Raw genomic sequence first — 18,559 nt, forward strand, 5'->3', positions numbered from 1 at the left:
ATAACAGGCCAACTTCAGGATACCCGGCTGTTCTTGTAGACACACTCACTCCGACTGTATGAACCATAATATGGATTTTAAACATTTACCAGGCCCAGGCTGTGGCAAATTTATACAAGTAGGTGCTGTGTATCATCCAATGTCACAAAGCTTCAACAACTCCGATCCACTCTTTGGTGCAAAGAGCAACAGCTTCACAGTATACATATACTCATGAAAAACAATATTTGCTATTCAAAACTTTTAGAATTGGGCTTTTAATTTTTTCGGAGTTCGACCCCAAGCAAGTGTTAGAAGAACAACTCGAAATTACGACCAGAAAAAGGAGGATGCATTCAACTGGTTAGAAAGAAAATGCTTCTTATATTTATCATTTCGATGTAAACTTGCACTTCGACAATCACTTGACAGAAGGGTCTATCCACAGTACACGTTTCTGAATGATCGGAGTCCACGAAAGGATTTGATAGCAAGCGGACTCGGGCGACTACACCACACCGGTAGTGGTTTCTTTAATTTCACCATTTGAAGTTGTTTACAAAACGAAAAATGTTCCTATCAAACATTCCAAGCCAATATTCCATGCACATCTGCCTAACCCTTATAAAATGGGCCGAGTGCCTGGATGCAACGTTTTCATTGTATAGTTTATCGCCAGATTTACCAGTGTCCCAAAACAAACACTTCAGTCAATTTTTTTTCCAAATTTCCTTTTCATTAATGGAAGTGACTACTCAAAGTTTGGCACGCCTAACGACCACTGTAGTAAGCCAGTGTATGTGTACATTTTGGTAGGCCAACGACGGGAGTAAGTTTCTTACTTGATTGACCAGATGCGTGAATGGCAATAGTGGCTTGAATAGAAGGTCTAAATTATCCCATTACGGGCCTAGAAATGTGCACTATGTTAAGATCTGGCTGGACGTTAGAAGTGAGAAACTAGAGTATTTGGAAAGCCCGGCTCACCAAACAGCGACTTATTTTGCCCTGAATGGAGAGCCGAACTCATTAATATTTATCGTTGTCGAAGAGCGCTCATTATCATTCAAATGCAAAGCGGGCAACAACACTACTGGAGTTAGGACCTTAGCAATGTACCTAATGCATTTATTACGCTTATCAGTTAATAACGTACTCGTGTATATTCCTCTCCATCGATTTTTGAAAAGAACACGAGTTTAGTAAAAGAAAATGAATTGAGAGCGAGAAATCGGCCATTGTTAATTATGCGCATATTAATTCAAATATGACGTCACTGCTCTCCGATTGGCTAATGTGTTGTAAAGTGTCCGGCTCGCCAAACAGGGTAGTTGGCCAGTCGGGCTTGCCAAACTGGGTTGATTTGCAGTGCTGTTCGGCAAGCGGCTCTCCAAACAGGGCAAAAATGATGCCTGTTCGGTGAGCGGCTTGCCAAATATACCCGGCCTTCATTAATACACTCGGTAGAGTTAAGCGTCATTACCCGTATCTCCTATCAATGACGTCACTGCTGGACCATCGATTCCCAAAAGAAAGACTCATACTTGGCTGCAGCTTCTGAATGACCTGAACGTTTTAGAGGGAGTAAAACAGGTACAATGGTGTTCTACATTGAAATAAAATCAGCCACATCAAAATAAAATACAGGCCGCCGAATAATCTCTTTTCTGAAACAACTTTACATTACAGACTGCAGTTCGAAGAAAGAAACAAGAAAAAAGAAGCTGCTGAAATTGAACATATCAATCAGCAAGTTGCTGCAATGGATGCTGTTCACGGTCTGGAGTGCAGGGAAGGTTAAGTTGACAGCTCCATCGCGAGATCACCTTAATTTATAAACGCCTTAATCAGCTGAACATGCTTATGGCGTTTTACAAAACTTTGGCCAAACAAAGTGCTGGGAATATATATTTTGTTAAGAATGCAGGAGGCCTTTAAAAATTTTCCGGAACCGCTGAGAAAGGACCGCTGAGAAGGGACCGCTGAGGCCACTGGGAGAGACAAATCTAAACCCAATATGAGTTAGTCCAATCTAAATCCACCTTGGAATCTGGTTTTTTGAATGATAATGCGTCCTCAAATCCCTCTATCAAAAATAGAATAGTGTCCGTACTTACTTATGGACATGTTATGTACCTGTTATGCAATAGATACATCCTGTTATGCAATAGAAAGCTTTTCTTTGGTGTTAACTTGAAGCGATACAATTCTGCATTATTGACTTTAATCTGGGTTTATTAAACCGATATTATTCAATTATGATACTACATTATGTAGGTGATGGTATTTTATGCAGATATACATGTATTTTAATTTCACTGCTGCAATTTCATATAAACAACTCAACAAAAGTAAGTCCCCCTTTAAAAATTTGTCATAATTTCTAAAGTATCCACGACAATGCAATGAAAATGGCAGGACATCATTATACCAATATTAGGCATAATGGGTGAAAAGGACGAGGGCCTACGTATTGTTAAGCATGAATGATCTTCGATTGAATGAAAAACATGCCGTTTAAAAATAACGGAACTGATCCACCAAGGCTGAAATTGACTGGCAGTGTGGGTCGTGCAATCAGTTGTGATTTAATACTCACTGAAACATGCCACGAATTTTATTTATGAAATGGCCCTTTTTTTCATTCAATTGAAGATCATTCATGCATAACATTAACAATAGGTATGCCCCTGTCCTTTTCACCCATTATGCCTAGTGTGGTATGATGATGTCCTGCAATTTTCATTGCATTGCCGTGGATACTTAAGAAATTAAAATCAATTGTTTAGAGGACTTACTTTTTTTGAGGTGTTTGTATGTGTATATCGATTGAGGTGTGTCCCTGCTCGTTCTTGTCTTCGAGAAAACAATTCTTCATCAAAAATGTGATCATATCAAGTTTGGTCTGGCAGATTTAATGAAGTTGAATGACCAGGCAAATCCAAGAGTTTGAGAAAGAGTTGTTGAATGAGGTACCCATCCTCGGCACCCAGTGGTTTTTTGTATGGGACGTAGGAGTATCAAAAACCTGAAGCTCAGGATGTGAGGTACCAGGATAGCTAAGACTGCCGCAACTAAGGCATGATATCTTTTTCAAAGTTTAGTGCAACATTGGTAGTCATCGTGGGCTGCAATCACTCACCTGTAATAGGCTAATTTACAAACAAGTGTTTCTGGACATTATCATAACATACATCAACCGTCCACACACGATGCAAGCATTGAAACATCTCCATTTTCTTGTTTCAACAAAGCTAGGGGAATGAACACTTGCTCAACTTGCATCATCAGTGACGTAACCATGCCAATGCCGTTGTATAGACATATAAACGTATACTATAAATGCCTTGTTGTAGCAGACTTGCATGCATCATGACTGCACTGCAGCAAAGTCTATATCCACATGTATTTACCTGACACACAAAAGCATACAATAAACACGAACGGTTTGGGCCTTTAAAGGGACAACTTGGGTATGGTTTTTCATACAAAAATAGCTACCAGCCAGACCATGACTTCTCCAATCAGGATCATTGGAAAGTCATTGAACTGCAATAAACAATGCACTAGAACGTGGTGTAATCATAGGCCTGCCTGAAATTCATATGCCATGTCCAAAACTGCCTTCCACACTGTCCAAAGTCATAATTAGAACTCAGTATTGATGTGATATTACAGGTGGCGGCGCATGGCGGCAAGCAGAGTCATTATCCTCCTGGCTAGGTGAATACCACACCCAAGTTGTCCCTTGCTTTCCGTGAAGTGGTTTTTTCTCTTCGAGGGAATTTCAATGTTAGTGGAACTTAACTTATAACAAAGATGACAACGATGAACATACTATATGCATTTAGTATAAATCTTTTAAAACCGGCACCATACTTATTCATGTACTCAAGACAGACTGTATTGTATTGTTGTGAAATTAATGTATTTGGGAAATTTAAATACAAATTTTTCGTTTAACTGTTAAATTCTATTTGGTGCTTTGGGCTTCTAACGTTTGGCATTTCGTCCGTGGTAATTATCATGAGTGGAAGGCGATTGAGTGTGCGAGATTGCTGTGACTTATAGATACACAGACAGTCATCAACAGTGGTGCTGCAGTATTTTTGAATAAGGGGTTAACGATTGACCAGGGTCATCAGTGTCAATATTATCGTCTTTGTATTAATCATCAAGGGTGAAAGTAGAATTAACCCCTCTGTAAAATTTGTCCTACAGTCCAAATCACAATTAACACATCCATAGATACGTGTCACCCAATTATACGTTGCGTGCGAATCAGGAAAGATGTCAATTGTGATTTGGACTATACCCTAAAGTTTTGAATTATTGTTCAATTATTGACAGCAAGAGACCTAGGCCTCAGATGGTTGGACTAAAGTAAGACTGCAGCAGCTAAGTGCAGGTCGTAGATTCTCGTCACACCAGCATTATGATGTAAGGATAACCGGCTTATTACGTATGGATATGTGCATCTTATTTGTGCCATTACATTCTATGTGCCATATCCTTAACCCTTTGGCAAACTGGCATCTCTAATGTTTCAATTTTTCCGCCTATTTTAGGGCCTGGTAGTTGTTTCGTCCGTTTTTTCCCATTTGGCTATTTAAGAACCCTATCCAATATTTCGTTCTTGAGCTTGCTGATATACAAAAAAAAATCATAACCATTGTTACTGATATTAGAAAATTCTCTAGGATCTCGTAAGAAATATATCCAGTAGTTTTTGCACAGCCACCTAAAAAGGACAGTGACAATGACTAATGAAAAAGACTTTAGTCCGGTTGTGTAGTATCATCGTATTTCTGAGTACGCTTAAAACACAGTGAACAACGGTACACCATTAACGTGACCGTATTTACCATGAACAACATTTCCGCGTTTATGCGGGTACGGCGACTTGGATTTTTTGACACTTTATGATAAGTTTCTTCGTACTTCTAATTGATTGAGACAAAATTTTAAATCTGTAAGTGGGATAATATGTTCGTGAACAGATTCGGCATGCCTTGGATTGCGAACAAGTTGCAATGATCTGATAAACATTGATAATTCGGCATTTTCGATACCCCTTTGAAAAGCTTGAATGTTTCAGTGTCTAGAGAGAGGGACCTCTTTAATAATCGGAGGAATCGTCAGACATTCGGCTTCTCTTATGATAGTAGTAGTTGTTAAACATGTCTTTGATTCGTGAGATAATTAGGTACAAATCTCGATACATGCAAAGTGTACGGCTGTTAACAACAGCCCGGTGCACTCCATTTATAATAACCGACCACGAAAGTGTCCTCCTACTTGGCATTAACAACAAAAAATAGAAAATCTGTTAGAAGGGTTTATTCTTTAACATAACTAGACAAAACGACCACTCCTCATCTCGCAGGCAGTCTTACGCATTACGAAGAGGGGCTGGTAACCTCCCGATGGCTAATGAGATTCCCACACCTTCAAAATGAATAATAAATGTTCCAATGACTAAAAGTAAGGGTTGATTTGATGGAACCGATTATTTTGGAAGTTAAGTTAGGTCCTTTAATAAGGCATGCGAATATGCTAGTTAAAAATATAGTTCACCATAGTTTTTACCTTCTAGAAGTGAGAGAATTATCCCACTTCTCATTTACAATGCGAATTCCCAAATGTGGTTTATGCGTATCTTGGATGTTGTTAATTGGAATACGGCCTCACGAGACGGTCAGTTTGAAACATATATCGTCTGCTATAGGAAATGTTGTTTATGGTAAATACGGTCACGTTAACGGTGTACCGTCGGTTGTCAACTGTGTGGAGGTCGTTGAGCCTATGAAAATCTTCTTCGCTTCACAAAGAAACATTTTGATGTTGTATATCTCTACCTGCTAAAAATCCTCTACTGACTTTTAAAACTTTTATTTTCTTGTAGTATGTATGAGCATTAATGTTGCGCCAGCCACCCAGATTGAATCGTTGGTATGGTAGGCTATATCATGTTGGATTTGCAAATCTTATGTAATGTATACATGTACCTCATGACATTACCACTATGATCCAAATTACTTAGTGCTCGGGTAATGCCAGTGGCTTTTTAGCTCACCTCTTAGCAGAGGTGAGCTTATCCCATACCGTGGCGTCCGTCGTCCGTCGTCGTCGTCGTCGTCGTCGTCGTCGTCGTCGTCGTCGTCGTCGTCGTCGTCGTCGTCGTCGTCGTCCGTCGTCCGTTAGCAGGGCACGTTTCGTAACTGTTAGAGCTATTGAGTTGAAACTTGGTACACATGTACCCTTATGTAATGACACCTGGGAGACTAAGTTTCGGTCCGATTCGTTTCATGGTTTGGCCACCAGGGGGCCAAACGTTAAAAGTGAAAATATGCAATATCTCCCTTAATAGTAGTCGGGAAATTTTGAAAAAAATATGGTAGGTACTTCTAGCAAAGGTGCATCATATATCCTCCGGGTTTTTGATTTGACCTCCTTTTCAAGGTCACAGAGGTCAAATGGTGTAAATTAGCCATTAGGATGTAACGATGGCACGTTTCTAAACTGCAATGACTATTGATACCAAATTTGGTACACATTTACCCCTTAGTCAGGTGATCTCAGGGACCAAAGTTTGGTCCAATATGATTCACCACTTGACCACCAGGGGGCAAAATCCAAAAACCTTAAAAATGTGATTATTCCTTAACTTCTTGCCCGATTGCCACCAATTTGATATCATGGGTACATCTAACCACCATACAGTATATGTCACACAGGTTTTTAATTTGACCTTCTTGTCAAGGTCACAGAGGTCAAATGGCGTAAATTCGCCGTCAGGCCGTAACTATGGCACGTTTCTTAACTGTAATGACTATTGATCACAAATTAAGTACACATGTACCCCTTGGTCAGGTGATCTCAGGTACCGAAGTTTGGTGCGATCTGATTTGCCGTTTGGCCTCCAGGGAGGGGGCCAAATCCTAAATTCTTCAAAATGCCATTATTCCTAGTAATGACTTGCCCGATTGGCACCAATTTTATATCATAGGTACATCTAATTCTAACAACCATTCAATGTGTCACCCGGGTCTTCTTTGATTTGACCTACTTTTCAAGGTCACAGAGGTCGAATGTACTGTAAATTGGCCATTTTGGGGAAATTGTAATTGCTTGGACCTACATCAAACCTAACACTACATGACACAAGACCATGCTCTTTATCCATCTTTCCTCCACATGAGGTGAGCACAATGGCCCTGGCCATTTCATTTAGTTAAAGAAGCACACCCGTCCAAATATGAATACGGAAAAAAATGTATACCGGTATCATCAGAGTGGCATTATCACTGCACTTAAGATTGATGTAACATTCATGTAAATCACAAGTGTACATGTGCATGTCAACTAGGTGACACTTAAAAAGATTCCTATACTGATGGTTTTGAATAACGCCCACAATAGTCGTACTTCCACCTATCAAATCCCCGTGTCTTTTGCGCTTACACCTATGAATTGCCGTGTCTAAATAGACCCGTGTGTCAAATCCTCGTGTCTATTAGCCCCATCGAGCTCGATGGGGCTAATCGGGTGCTAATCGGGGGCTAATTTAGACCCGTGTTCAACACGGGTTTTTTGATAGGTGGAATCTGAGTTGACACGGCAATTGCATGTTCTAAGATCCGACGACAGATGGCGCGGTGTAGTTGCCTCGGTATTGCGCATGCGAAATTCCCCTCCAACGGAAAAGAAACACAGGAGAGCTCCCTACCTACAGCGCACCTATTGCCGGGGCTATTAACCATTATCTAACACCACTGATAGGTGTAAGTGCGCCCCGGGTTTTTCGACACACGGCGAAGACACGGGTCTTGAAAAAACACGGGGTTTTATGATAGGTGGAACTACGACTATTATCAATCATAAATTTACTGAAATCCGGCCGCATGTAGCTGAGGTCAGTTGTTTTTTTTTCGGGTCTATCGAGGAGAAATTGTTAACTTAATGGGGTTATGGATTCTCCTAAATTCTGTATTGTCTAAAAATGACCATCTTACAACATATCACTGTCACCTCCGAGAAGTATTTAATTTATGAATGTAGGTCTATTATATTTTGGTATGTCAGTAGGAAAGAGGCTGAAGCAAGGCCTAAGGGCCACTTATTTAGTATTGTTATTATTATTTAATTAGATATGATTTATCTTTTATGAGTGTGGGATGTGGGATATACATGTAAGCAGGTCAAGATGAATTTTACGATACGGATTCTTCTTCGAAAATAAAATACAGTGAGAGTCATCTATTGACATCTTGGATCTTAATTGCAAGTCGTATGCTGCCACTCTGGACTTCTTTGAACACAGCGTCATTGTTTTTACCTTATCATGCCAGGTGCGTAGCTACATGTTGCTTTTGGTCTTTGCAAGTGACACTTTTTGAAAATTTTCGGCCGAAATCGCGGTCAAATCGACATTTTTTGGTGACTCCTGCAGGGGCGTTTGCGCACCCCCCCCCCCCTCCTGCCCTCGCTAGCTACACCCCTGTACACTTAAAATTAAAAAGTTCTTTCACAAGTAAAGAAGTGGTTCATCAATTGTGAATGCTTCATAACAAAACAAGACGTATACTTCGTTAATAAATTTGAAGATGTCACCAGATGACCGCGATTAAGTCTCAACGTGGAGTCGTAAAGTGCATCTTTACATTATTACGTAATACATGTGCTTGGACGTATTATCTGTTGTTTTATATGGACGATCGGATGTTTGGATGCATTAGGTAAGGTGGTACAATTATAACCTCGGTACAGGGTAAAAAACAGCTGGCAGGTGTAGATGCCCCCTTTAACTCGGTACTCCAACCTCGGTAACATGCAAGTTGAGATGACTGTTTTTGGATGATTCTGCCATTCGAGGAGGATAAAATAGCTTCCGCTTACATGCATGACCTGTTGAAACTCCGTTTGTCTGATATATGTGTTAGCGTCTTGGGCTATGACCTGATTCGATCAAGGAGCACCACATATTTCTTCTCCTTCCATGATTCAGTACGAATGACGATTGTAGATACAAGAAGACCAAAATAAATCTATCAATTTAATATGTGCTGTTCATAGTCTTATTTTGCTCTCACAATACGAGCATAATGATTTGAAGTTACCCACTAGTAATCCAGTGCGCGAGACTAGGATGGATGCAAACAAATTAATTTGAATATCAGATACATTGACTCAGTCACCAGTACGAAGGTATTTTCCTTTTTTTTTATCAATTATGAATTATTTCTGTATAAAAGGAAAAACTAACGATGTATCAGTGGTCAGAAGCTAAACAATGTGGTCTTAGGGTTCAAATTACCCCGCCGCGGCCGATAAGTCGATATGCGGGTCAAAAATGCATGGTCCGATTTAAAAATGATCTCCATGTCCAGACCCTCGAACCCGGAAACTATCACGGTCAAGCAACAACGAATATTTTATGCTTTGAAGAATTATACCATTGTCTATGGGACTTCCGAGTATACATGTACTAGTTTTATTTTCATCAGAGTCCTGTGAAAAAGTATGCGGCGCTAGATGGCGACAAATTAACTTGGGATGCCTGCATTAGAATATTTTACTTAAGGTTGAGCCCTCGAGTGGCACTGGCACTTACATACTCTAAAACAGTGGGTCCCTTAGATTTGGGTTGACGGATCGAAGAGCTACCACTGTCAAAGAGCAATCTCCCAATGAGAGGACCAGCTAAATTTGACAATTACCAATAGCGAGGCTTGGAGCGCATAAGTTATATTATATGGCACGTTTCAAAGGATGCAGTAACTAGTTTTCAATATGTCGTACTTTGGCAGGGATAGAAATCTGGACCTTTTTAAAATTATTGGCAGTATCTGCGGTGGCACGAAATCGAACTGCGTCGCAATTGCAAAAATATGCCGTCTGCGTGTCTGTACCCTGCAGTATAACAACATCGCATAATCTGCTTCCAAGGGTTACCCGAGGGGGGGACTCCACCCCCTTCCATATCTACCTCTAATGACTACAATACCCTTAATTCCCTTAATGCGATTGCGACAACGCGCCTCACTGTCAGTAGCGTAAACGACCAAAACAAAATATTTTGCACGGAGATGCCGCAAGTGCTGTGCCAGTATTGCTAAATGTATCGCCCTAAGAATCTAAAAAACAACTATTTTGGTCGTTCCTGCTGCACCAACAGTGAAATTAGTTGTTCTAGCTAAAATGTGGTAAAACATAACCATTAAATGGGTAAAAGAATTAGGCCTACTATTTCGATAGTTGAACTCGAGAGTATAGTAAAAAAATATGTTAAGAAATTATTTTAAGTAATCCATATTAAGAGTGTACATGTAGGTTTCCTGAGAAGTCTTGGATCCGTAGAAAGACGGGAGACGCGGTACCACTTTGTATACATGTAGGTCATAACTTCGATATATTTATTGCGTGCCACCAAAATCGCAAAATCAGCCGTCGAGTGAGGCATAATGCAGCCAGGGCTGTCCGCGCACAGAATTGCTCATCGATGTGCAACCGATATAATATATGAAACCAAGTCGCGGATTGATGACATTTTTTTGGCCGGTGATCAAGACTATTGAACTTATTATCGCAGCAGCAAATATCGCACGTTTGGGGCACGCTTTATAGGCCATTTCGACAGTTGACAACTCTATTGAGGAAGGCCTGGTAAACAATTGGGCTACCCAACGTCAAGCCAAAATAACCCTTGACACAGATATAAGGATAAATACATCCAATAATTATTCGTGAGGCAACAATTCGAAGAATAAGCGAGATTTTTCCAGAAAAACAAACTCTAGGATAAGATAAACAGCCAATACGATTACTTGACCGACTATCAGTCTGAGAGTATACTCCTCAACTGGCCTAAACCCGGCGACACAGTCGTTTTAGCAGCCATTTGTCTTGTATACAATTGTGGAACCAACAGTGTATCGACATTTCTCCAAAACGGATCTACATTTTCTGAAAGCATGATGGCCATCTTTAAACGGGATCAACTGAAAACCTATGTGGTGGCGTGCGCCTTTTTAGCACTCTGTGGCTGGATGGCTGTTCTGCAAACGAGATATGAACGCAGGATAAAGGTAAGATCGATTCTTTAGTTCTTCAAAGCAAATATCTTGCAAAATACCCCAAGCGGTTGTGGTTGACTAACCGGTATCAGGACACTTCCCCCCTGGACATTTGCCCCCCGGACTTCTGCCCCCGGACTTCTGCCCCCCTAGGACATCTGCCCCCCGGATTTTTGCCCCCCGGACATTAGCCCCCCTAGGACTTCTGCCTCCCTAGGACATCTGCCCCCCGGATTTTTGCCCCCCGGACATTAGCCCCCCTATGACTTCTGCCCCCTAGGACATCTGCCCCCCGGACATTTGCCCCCGGACATTAGCCCCCATAGAATTTCTGAATACATCTTTTCTATTTATAGTAACGATAATTCTATATATAGTAACGTCGCGGAATGCTATTCCGATGCTTGTGAAGGGATAGGCTTGCGTAGCTAAGCCCGAATAAAAAAAAAGTTAGTTGGCGTCCCCCTTCCTACCCGACAAAGTGCTCGAGAGCCAAAAAAAATGTATAGTGCATTTTACACTAGAATGTACACCTACCCGGATTTCATCATGATTCAGATTTTTTTTTATTTGCTCAGCAGCTATATTTTCAGCCTTAAAATGAATTAAAAAAAACAAAAACACCTCCCCCTACCCACCTCCTCCCAGAAGCAAGGACGCTAACCAGCTTTTTTTTAAAGTGGCCTAATGATACTCCTTTTCTGAGAAATGCCTCTGTCATACAATGTTTCCGTAAATCTATTTTTAGTACATGTACATGTATATCTGATGTTTTGAAACGTGTTTGTTGTTTGATTAAAATAGAAAACTTCACATGACACCTCCGTCTCCTTCCACCATCACAACCAATCAAGAAATGAAGTTATAGTACAGGTCAAAGAAGGTAATCATTATTTAAATTATTTTGTGCTGAAAATTACTGAAGGGTGGCCTACCTGCTACCTTCAGTAATTCTGCTACCTTCAGTAATTTTCATTTAAAAGAAATACAGCAATCCTTACCATTCTTACATTTGACCTATGGATTGCCCTGGAGTAATGCACATAAGTATGCTCTTAAATCTATTAATACAGGCCAAAGCTGATCATCCTGCTACTCTTGGACTGACCGACTCATCCAAGTTCTCTTTGACTGTCCCCGGTGGTAAATGTCCGGGGGGCAGACGTCCTAGGGGGGCTAATGTCCGGGGGGAAAATGTCCGGGGGGCAGATGTCCTAGGGGGGCAGAAGTCCTAGGGGGGCTAATGTCTGGGAGGCAAAAATCCGGGGGGAAAGATCCGGGGGGCAGATGTCCGGGGGGCAAATGCCCTAGAATCTGACTAACCATAGGCCTCGTTAGTGCATTAACTGTAAACTGTGGTTCATCATAAATCTAGATGTTTCAGAATGACCAACTCAAAGTCTACTATGTTGTCTTCACTGAATCATTCCAGCTACTTGAAGAAGAAGGAAGTGTTCGGGTGAAACGTAGTGCCGGATCCTCTGGTCAAACCGTCGGTAGGTAGAACTAATCCAATGATTCAACATGGTTCATGGTTAAAAAATGTGACCTCATCTGGCAAAAGGAGGCGGAAGTCGCATATAAGGAAAAGGTGGAAAACAAAATTTTGGAGAAAATTTTCTTTTTTTTGAAAAATGATTTTAAGACTTTCCTGGGTCATTTCAACTATGTCTAGAGGAGGTGTTTGTGTTAGTATAGACGGATTGAGATGTCATTATATATCCCATAAGCAAACTATTTAAAAGTTAATACAGTCTGGTTCAAATACCATGATAAAACCGGTATGATAGATAGTCTAGAAAATCGGGATGAAAATAAAATGATTGCCATCATACATAGATAATTTTTTGTCATGTCTGCATAGACGCATACCGTGTCAGTATGAAATTATGTATCCCGGATATGGATTTAACCCAATTCTTGGTGAAATAAAATAAGGTAGAATTTGGTACTCGTAGCCCAGGTTTATTTGAATAGCCCCTGCATTGTTTGATGCACGGGGATATCAATCTATATCATAAGCCCCTTTTCCACTATCAAAAATTGCCGGGCCTTGACCCGGGTCGAGCACGGCTCGGTTAAAAAAAGTGTAATGGAAATGGGTCGACCGGGCTCGGCACGGTGCCATTTCCATGTGGGCCGAACCCCCCAAAAGGACGTGAGCTCGACCCGGGTCGAGCACGGTTCGGCAATAAAAATGAGCAGTGGAAACGCGAACTGGGCCGGGCCCACTTATCTGAGTAATAGTGCGCATGCTCGCTGCCATCTTTAGAGAATTTTACTTACATTCCTAACTCCAAAAATAGGAGAGTAGCGCTGCTGACAGCGGCCGATGTGGACACCAGAATTTGGCCTGGATATTATTGCGCGCAATGGAAATGGTACAAAACAAGTGGGCCGGGTCCGGACCGAGCACGGCACAGTTGAACAGGGACAGATTGTGCGGTAGTGGAAAAGGGCCTATAGGCAGGGGCTACAATTAAACCGGGGCTACAAAAAACCCTATTCTACCTTATACCGGGACTCCCAATTTAAACGTGCCTTATTTATATCACGTTTATATCACGAGAATGAAGTCTTCAGAATGCCGAGCTTCCAACTTACCGAGCAGACTGCCCTGGATATTTGAGGTCGATGGCATTTTAACATACTAGAAATAGAGAATAATATACGTACAAAAGCCAGGTTGGTCGTATTTAACTACAATTTGTCGCCAATAGAGGTCATGCCTACATGTACATCACAGTACATCGAAACTATTTAGGTTTGTTCGACAGATTTACTTATCGCTGCATTGAAACATGACCAAGTCCTATAACTGTGCATATAAGTCCCCCTCCCCCCCCCCCCAATTGATCCTATAACTCCGACCTATACCCCCCCCCCCCTTAAGTGGTCTGATTATATTTTACGATGGCAATTTATTCCTGGTTGGTTTCCATTAATGAATTTCCATTTTCACACTACATGCAGATGACATCGCAAACAAAACTTCTAATCAATATTTTATCTATACAGGTGGCGCTACGTACATTCGCTGGGGTCGTACGGTTTGTCCTGCTGATGCAGAACTAGTGTATGCAGGTAATTATGACTGACAGTCAGTCCTACGGGACATTTTCAGCTGGAAGTCTTTATAGTCTGTGCTCCTTAGCAGTCACCGGAATCGATACCAGGGCCCAGTTCTTCAAAACAAAGGGCTATAAACTGAAGGAGATAACGCCACGTCAAGTTAACGCCGGCTTTAGTGACTTAATGTCGGGGATGAGATTAATATCGTATGTTAACTGGGTCAACGTAGCCCCTTCGTCATTTAGTTTCTCAATCTTAGTATAGAGGCGCTGCCTCTTTTCTTTTTACAAATACATGTATGTGAAACCGGCGAGCACTGTGATTGGCTGATTGATTCACATTTCCACAAGTTCCTTTCCCGTCCCAATAAATAGGGCGCAACGGGGTCCTCGCAGGGGAGTCCGAGCCGAGTTTCGTTTGTGTAACTTGACTGTAGTGAAATGAGCTTCTGACAGCGCGGTGCACGTGTGCGAAGTGGGCGGAAGTTGCCCGGATTCTTGTATTATGTACTTTTGTGTAGAAGACATCCCTGTGACGTTCATCTTACGATCATGTTTCATGACATCTAGGATTTTGTAACATTTCAAGTGTGGTATCTGTGATTATAAAGCCGAAGGCAGTGTGCAAACGTGAAACGGAGTAGTTCGTCGATTCTGTGTACAATGTACATACAGGTGATGTATGTCAGACTTGTTTTACTAGTATCTCATCACGATCACGGATGGAGTGTCTGTCTTTAGCAGCGTGCTGTTGTGACATGGAGTGGATAGCAACCATCTCCCTATCATCCCTGTACGTCTGATATTGGAGGACGATCATACTACTAGCTCCTGCAGCACTTGGAGGTGACGACCTGTTCACCGTCGGATCCCGGTAGCACATCTACCGAAGAAGCTCGACGCAAGTTGAGACGTCGCCGCCCCTCTCCCGCGACATTAATTTGGTTTGAGCATCCGGGACCTGGTCTACAAAAACAAATCTTAGGAAAGCAAATAACGGTGTCACAGCACAGGCCACGTAACATAATGTACATACTAAAGTATTCATTTGCATTTGGTGCTGAAACTGTTACGGTCATTATCTGTTTTTAACAAATTTCACCATGTTGTTTTTATATGAGTTTGCCTAAGTAATTTCCTTTTTCCACCAGGTTACGGAGGAGCTCAGCACTATACCCATGTAGGTGGCTCTGCCGAGTATATCTGTGTATCCGACAAACCGGAATACACCTCAAAGACGGCTGCAGGGGAAGCCGACCGGGCATGGCTGTACGGTGTCGAACTCCAAGTATCCGGTATGAACTTCTTTAGCACTGCCAACGCTGATCCGAATGGCCTCCACGATTCCGATCTCCGATGTGCCGTATGCAGGAATAGAGTTCGCACCAGCATGGTAAGTTGAACTATACCCTCATCCAGTAATTATTGTGTGTATACCCTCATCCAGTATTTATAGTGTTTATACCCTCATCCAGTATTTATAGTGTTTATACCCTCATCCAGTATTTATAGTGTTTATACCCTCATCCAGTAATTATTGCGTCATATGCATACTTAAGAAGTAGATACTACTAGCATATGCAAAGTGTAACGTATTTACTCGTAGTACTGGCAAAATTTATGCAATGTATATTGTATCAAACATAGATTAAGATTTTCTCAATATGTTTTTTTGTATGGGAACGCGGACGCTCTTTCACTGGGCCACCACGCTCGCAAAACATATTTTAAGGAACCGCCCATGTTTAACAAAATGGTTCTCTGGACATGCCGCAAACAATATCACTAGTAACTCTAAAAATTGTTCTCAATGCAATATCCCAATACAAAGTCGTTCCCTCCTGCCTTAGGTATAAACTAAAGCTTCCCCATTTCAGCTCATGATTCCAGGAACGAAATCATGCCCAGGTAACTGGCAGCAGGAGTACTGGGGCTACCTGATGACGGGACATTACAAACACAAGGCTTCCTACAGCTACGCATGCGTGGATGATGCACCAGAAGCTGGGGGTGAAAATGGCGCCAGAAATGATGACGGAGGACTGATGTACCACGCACAGGGTTCGTGTGGCTCTCTGCCATGCCCTCCGTACGTCCAAGGCTTCGAGATGACATGTGTTGTTTGCACAAAATAGAGAATCCAAGCGTTCAAACGGCCTGAGACGACACCACCATTTGCTTTTAACACGTTTTCTATTAAAGACGAAATTCGCGCTCCTCGAATTATAGGTTTAAGTTGAGGACGGAGCTTTTGATATGTCTTTCTGCTTGTTTCCAGCTATTCAGAAACAGAAATTAAAGTAGGTCACCACCTCCTAGATAAGTAAAATATGCCTAAATATAAATCCAGCATCCAGAAAATTTCTGCTAGTTTCAATACAAAACGCATAAACTGCCACCTGTTATGAACATGATACACTGATTATATTGATACACTGATTATATGTTGCACTCTTGCAGTCAGTTGCAATCAATGAATCGAGTTGCAGTTCACATTTCTGTCATTATTGCAAGACAAAGCCATCGCACGTTAAGCGATTCATTATTGCAGCTACAGTATTCATTAATGGGTTACAAAGAATCGCAAGTGTTTAAACGAGAATAGAAACAAGAAATCCCCGTGTCTCTCGCTAATCAGCAAATACATAAAGTAGTTGCAAAGAATCGCAAATAGAACGCTGACTGAGCAATGGGTTGCAACTCTACTTTATACTTAGGTGTATCTCATTAGATCAGGTGATTTTAAATGATTTGAATAATTTAGGAACAGTACAAGGCAAATATTACGTTTTTGCCCAATACCACCCAGTTTAGAGAATTCAGACCTAGCCGAATGCACGGTCTATTGTCTCCTTAAAAACCCCGCTCTCACCTCAGCCAATATTTTCATTATTCTACTGTCATATCAATGTGTTATCAGGCAAATCTTGATATCATCGACCCCCACGAAAAAGCTTCCATGGGATCGTTAGGCCTAAACCGACATGGGCAATTAAACGGTAATGAATAGTCATATAAAACAAAGCCGGCAAAGGTTTTATAAAGTATATGTAACCATAGCTGACATAGCGTGTAAATCTCGATGTCCTTGAAAAATACTTGGTAAAGAAATAAAAGGAACTGGCAATAGCCTGCATGTCAATAATCACTTCATTCTTGACCTGTAAGTATTCATGAAGCAGGAAAAAAACAGCCCTAGCTAATAGCGTCATCTTGGAACCACCAAGGTTTTTACCTGTCATCGATTTCAAACTATATTATCACTGTTCATTGAAAAGGAGTATGAAAATATGAGAATCAGATTGATATAGCGTGTAATCTCATCGGTCTTGAAAATTATCTCATAATCAAACGGAACAAACTGCCAATAGCTTGTATAGCGTGAAAGATCTCATTCTAGAATATTATCTAATAATCTAATGAACAAACCGCCAATAGTTGTATAGCTATTATTCTCGTCCTTGAACATCATCATTTTTCTAAACAGCAATAGCTTGCTAACATAGCATGTAAGTGTTGTCTTTCGTGAAAATTATTAACAGATATATTGTAGTCAAATAAAGCAAATAAGCCCTAGTGGCTTGTATAGCAAGTAAACGTCGCAGTTCTGTTGTTTATTGCTGTGGACTCTTGTGCCCAATGCACGCACATTCGGAAGGCGTAGAGGAGGAATCGTCTCAAAGGAGATTGTCAACCTTGATGCTTGGAGGGTGATGTGATTTCAAACCAGTCCTGACGATACAATTGTCGGGAAGGAAGTGTATCACGGTGACTAAGTGCAGGTATATCTCTAATTGCTGTAAATTAGTCAAGATATTTTCACATATACCATCTGAAATGTCATCTAAACGAATTCCTCCCAAGCTTTGTATTTCATTTTATTTAAATTCCAATCGATGGAAGTGGAATATCTGACAAATTGTTCACATCCACTTGCCCATGGTCAAACAGCTCAAATACTTTAAGGGGTGTTGATTTGATATACTGGTATACTCTTACTGAATATAAAACTTATTTACTCACAACAGTAAGTCATTAAATATCTTTTTGACTTTTCAATTGCCAGTCTGTGCAAACAAAAGTTGGAAGAATTTTAGTCAGTTTGGAGGCCTTTAGGAACATGAAGAGTACATGCAGTTCTGTACGACATGCACCATGCAGTTACGTGTCATGCCAAACTGACAGTTCTTAGTAGCCTTACTTGGATCAGTGTCTGGGGTTACGTAATGGACCGGTTATCCTGATCTTAAAACAGGGAGAGCAATAATATGGCGTTTTCTTTAAAATTGGTGGTTTTAGTGATGTTTTTATGTACACTAGCAAAAAATCAACTCTAAGTCTGACAGATACGGTAGAGCAACAGTTATCGTCATTTTATACAAGATGATATCACGAATTTCTGTTTTTCAGTTCTTTACGTAATCAATAGATATG

At 41.0% G+C, this 18,559-nt stretch overlaps 2 protein-coding genes across 2 annotated transcripts in view; both read left to right on the top strand.

The window, feature by feature from the left end:
• The window catches only part of LOC135486814 (ethanolamine-phosphate cytidylyltransferase-like), a 51,600-nt gene extending 42,562 nt beyond the window's left edge, over positions 1-9,038 (top strand). The window contains exon 15 of the mRNA XM_064769914.1: positions 1,669-9,038. Coding sequence (XP_064625984.1) covers positions 1,669-1,780 — 112 coding nt within the window. The 3' untranslated portion in view covers positions 1,781-9,038. The remainder of the gene's footprint in view (positions 1-1,668) is intronic.
• Positions 9,039-10,707: 1,669 nt separating this feature from the next.
• LOC135486486 (uncharacterized) lies at positions 10,708-17,692 on the top strand. Its single transcript, XM_064769294.1, has 5 exons — positions 10,708-11,066; positions 12,487-12,550; positions 14,073-14,138; positions 15,277-15,518; positions 16,003-17,692. The coding sequence occupies exons 1-5, from the start codon at positions 10,953-10,955 to the stop codon at positions 16,258-16,260; spliced, it is 744 nt and encodes a 247-aa protein (XP_064625364.1). The 5' UTR covers positions 10,708-10,952; the 3' UTR covers positions 16,261-17,692.
• The last annotated feature ends 867 nt before the right edge of the window (positions 17,693-18,559 follow it).

Source organism: Lineus longissimus, chromosome 4 (genome assembly GCF_910592395.1).
Source record: "Lineus longissimus chromosome 4, tnLinLong1.2, whole genome shotgun sequence".
Taxonomy (NCBI): domain Eukaryota; kingdom Metazoa; phylum Nemertea; class Pilidiophora; order Heteronemertea; family Lineidae; genus Lineus; species Lineus longissimus.

Excerpts from the sequence above, each read along its gene's own strand:
- LOC135486486 (XM_064769294.1), top strand. The coding sequence starts at position 10,953 with ATGATGGCCATCTTTAAACGGGATCAACTGAAAACCTATGTGGTGGCG. Across the intron at positions 12,551-14,072 it reads ATCCTCTGGTCAAACCGTCG|GTGGCGCTACGTACATTCGC; the intron begins GTAGGTAGAACT and ends TTATCTATACAG. Across the intron at positions 14,139-15,276 it reads TGCAGAACTAGTGTATGCAG|GTTACGGAGGAGCTCAGCAC; the intron begins GTAATTATGACT and ends TTTTTCCACCAG.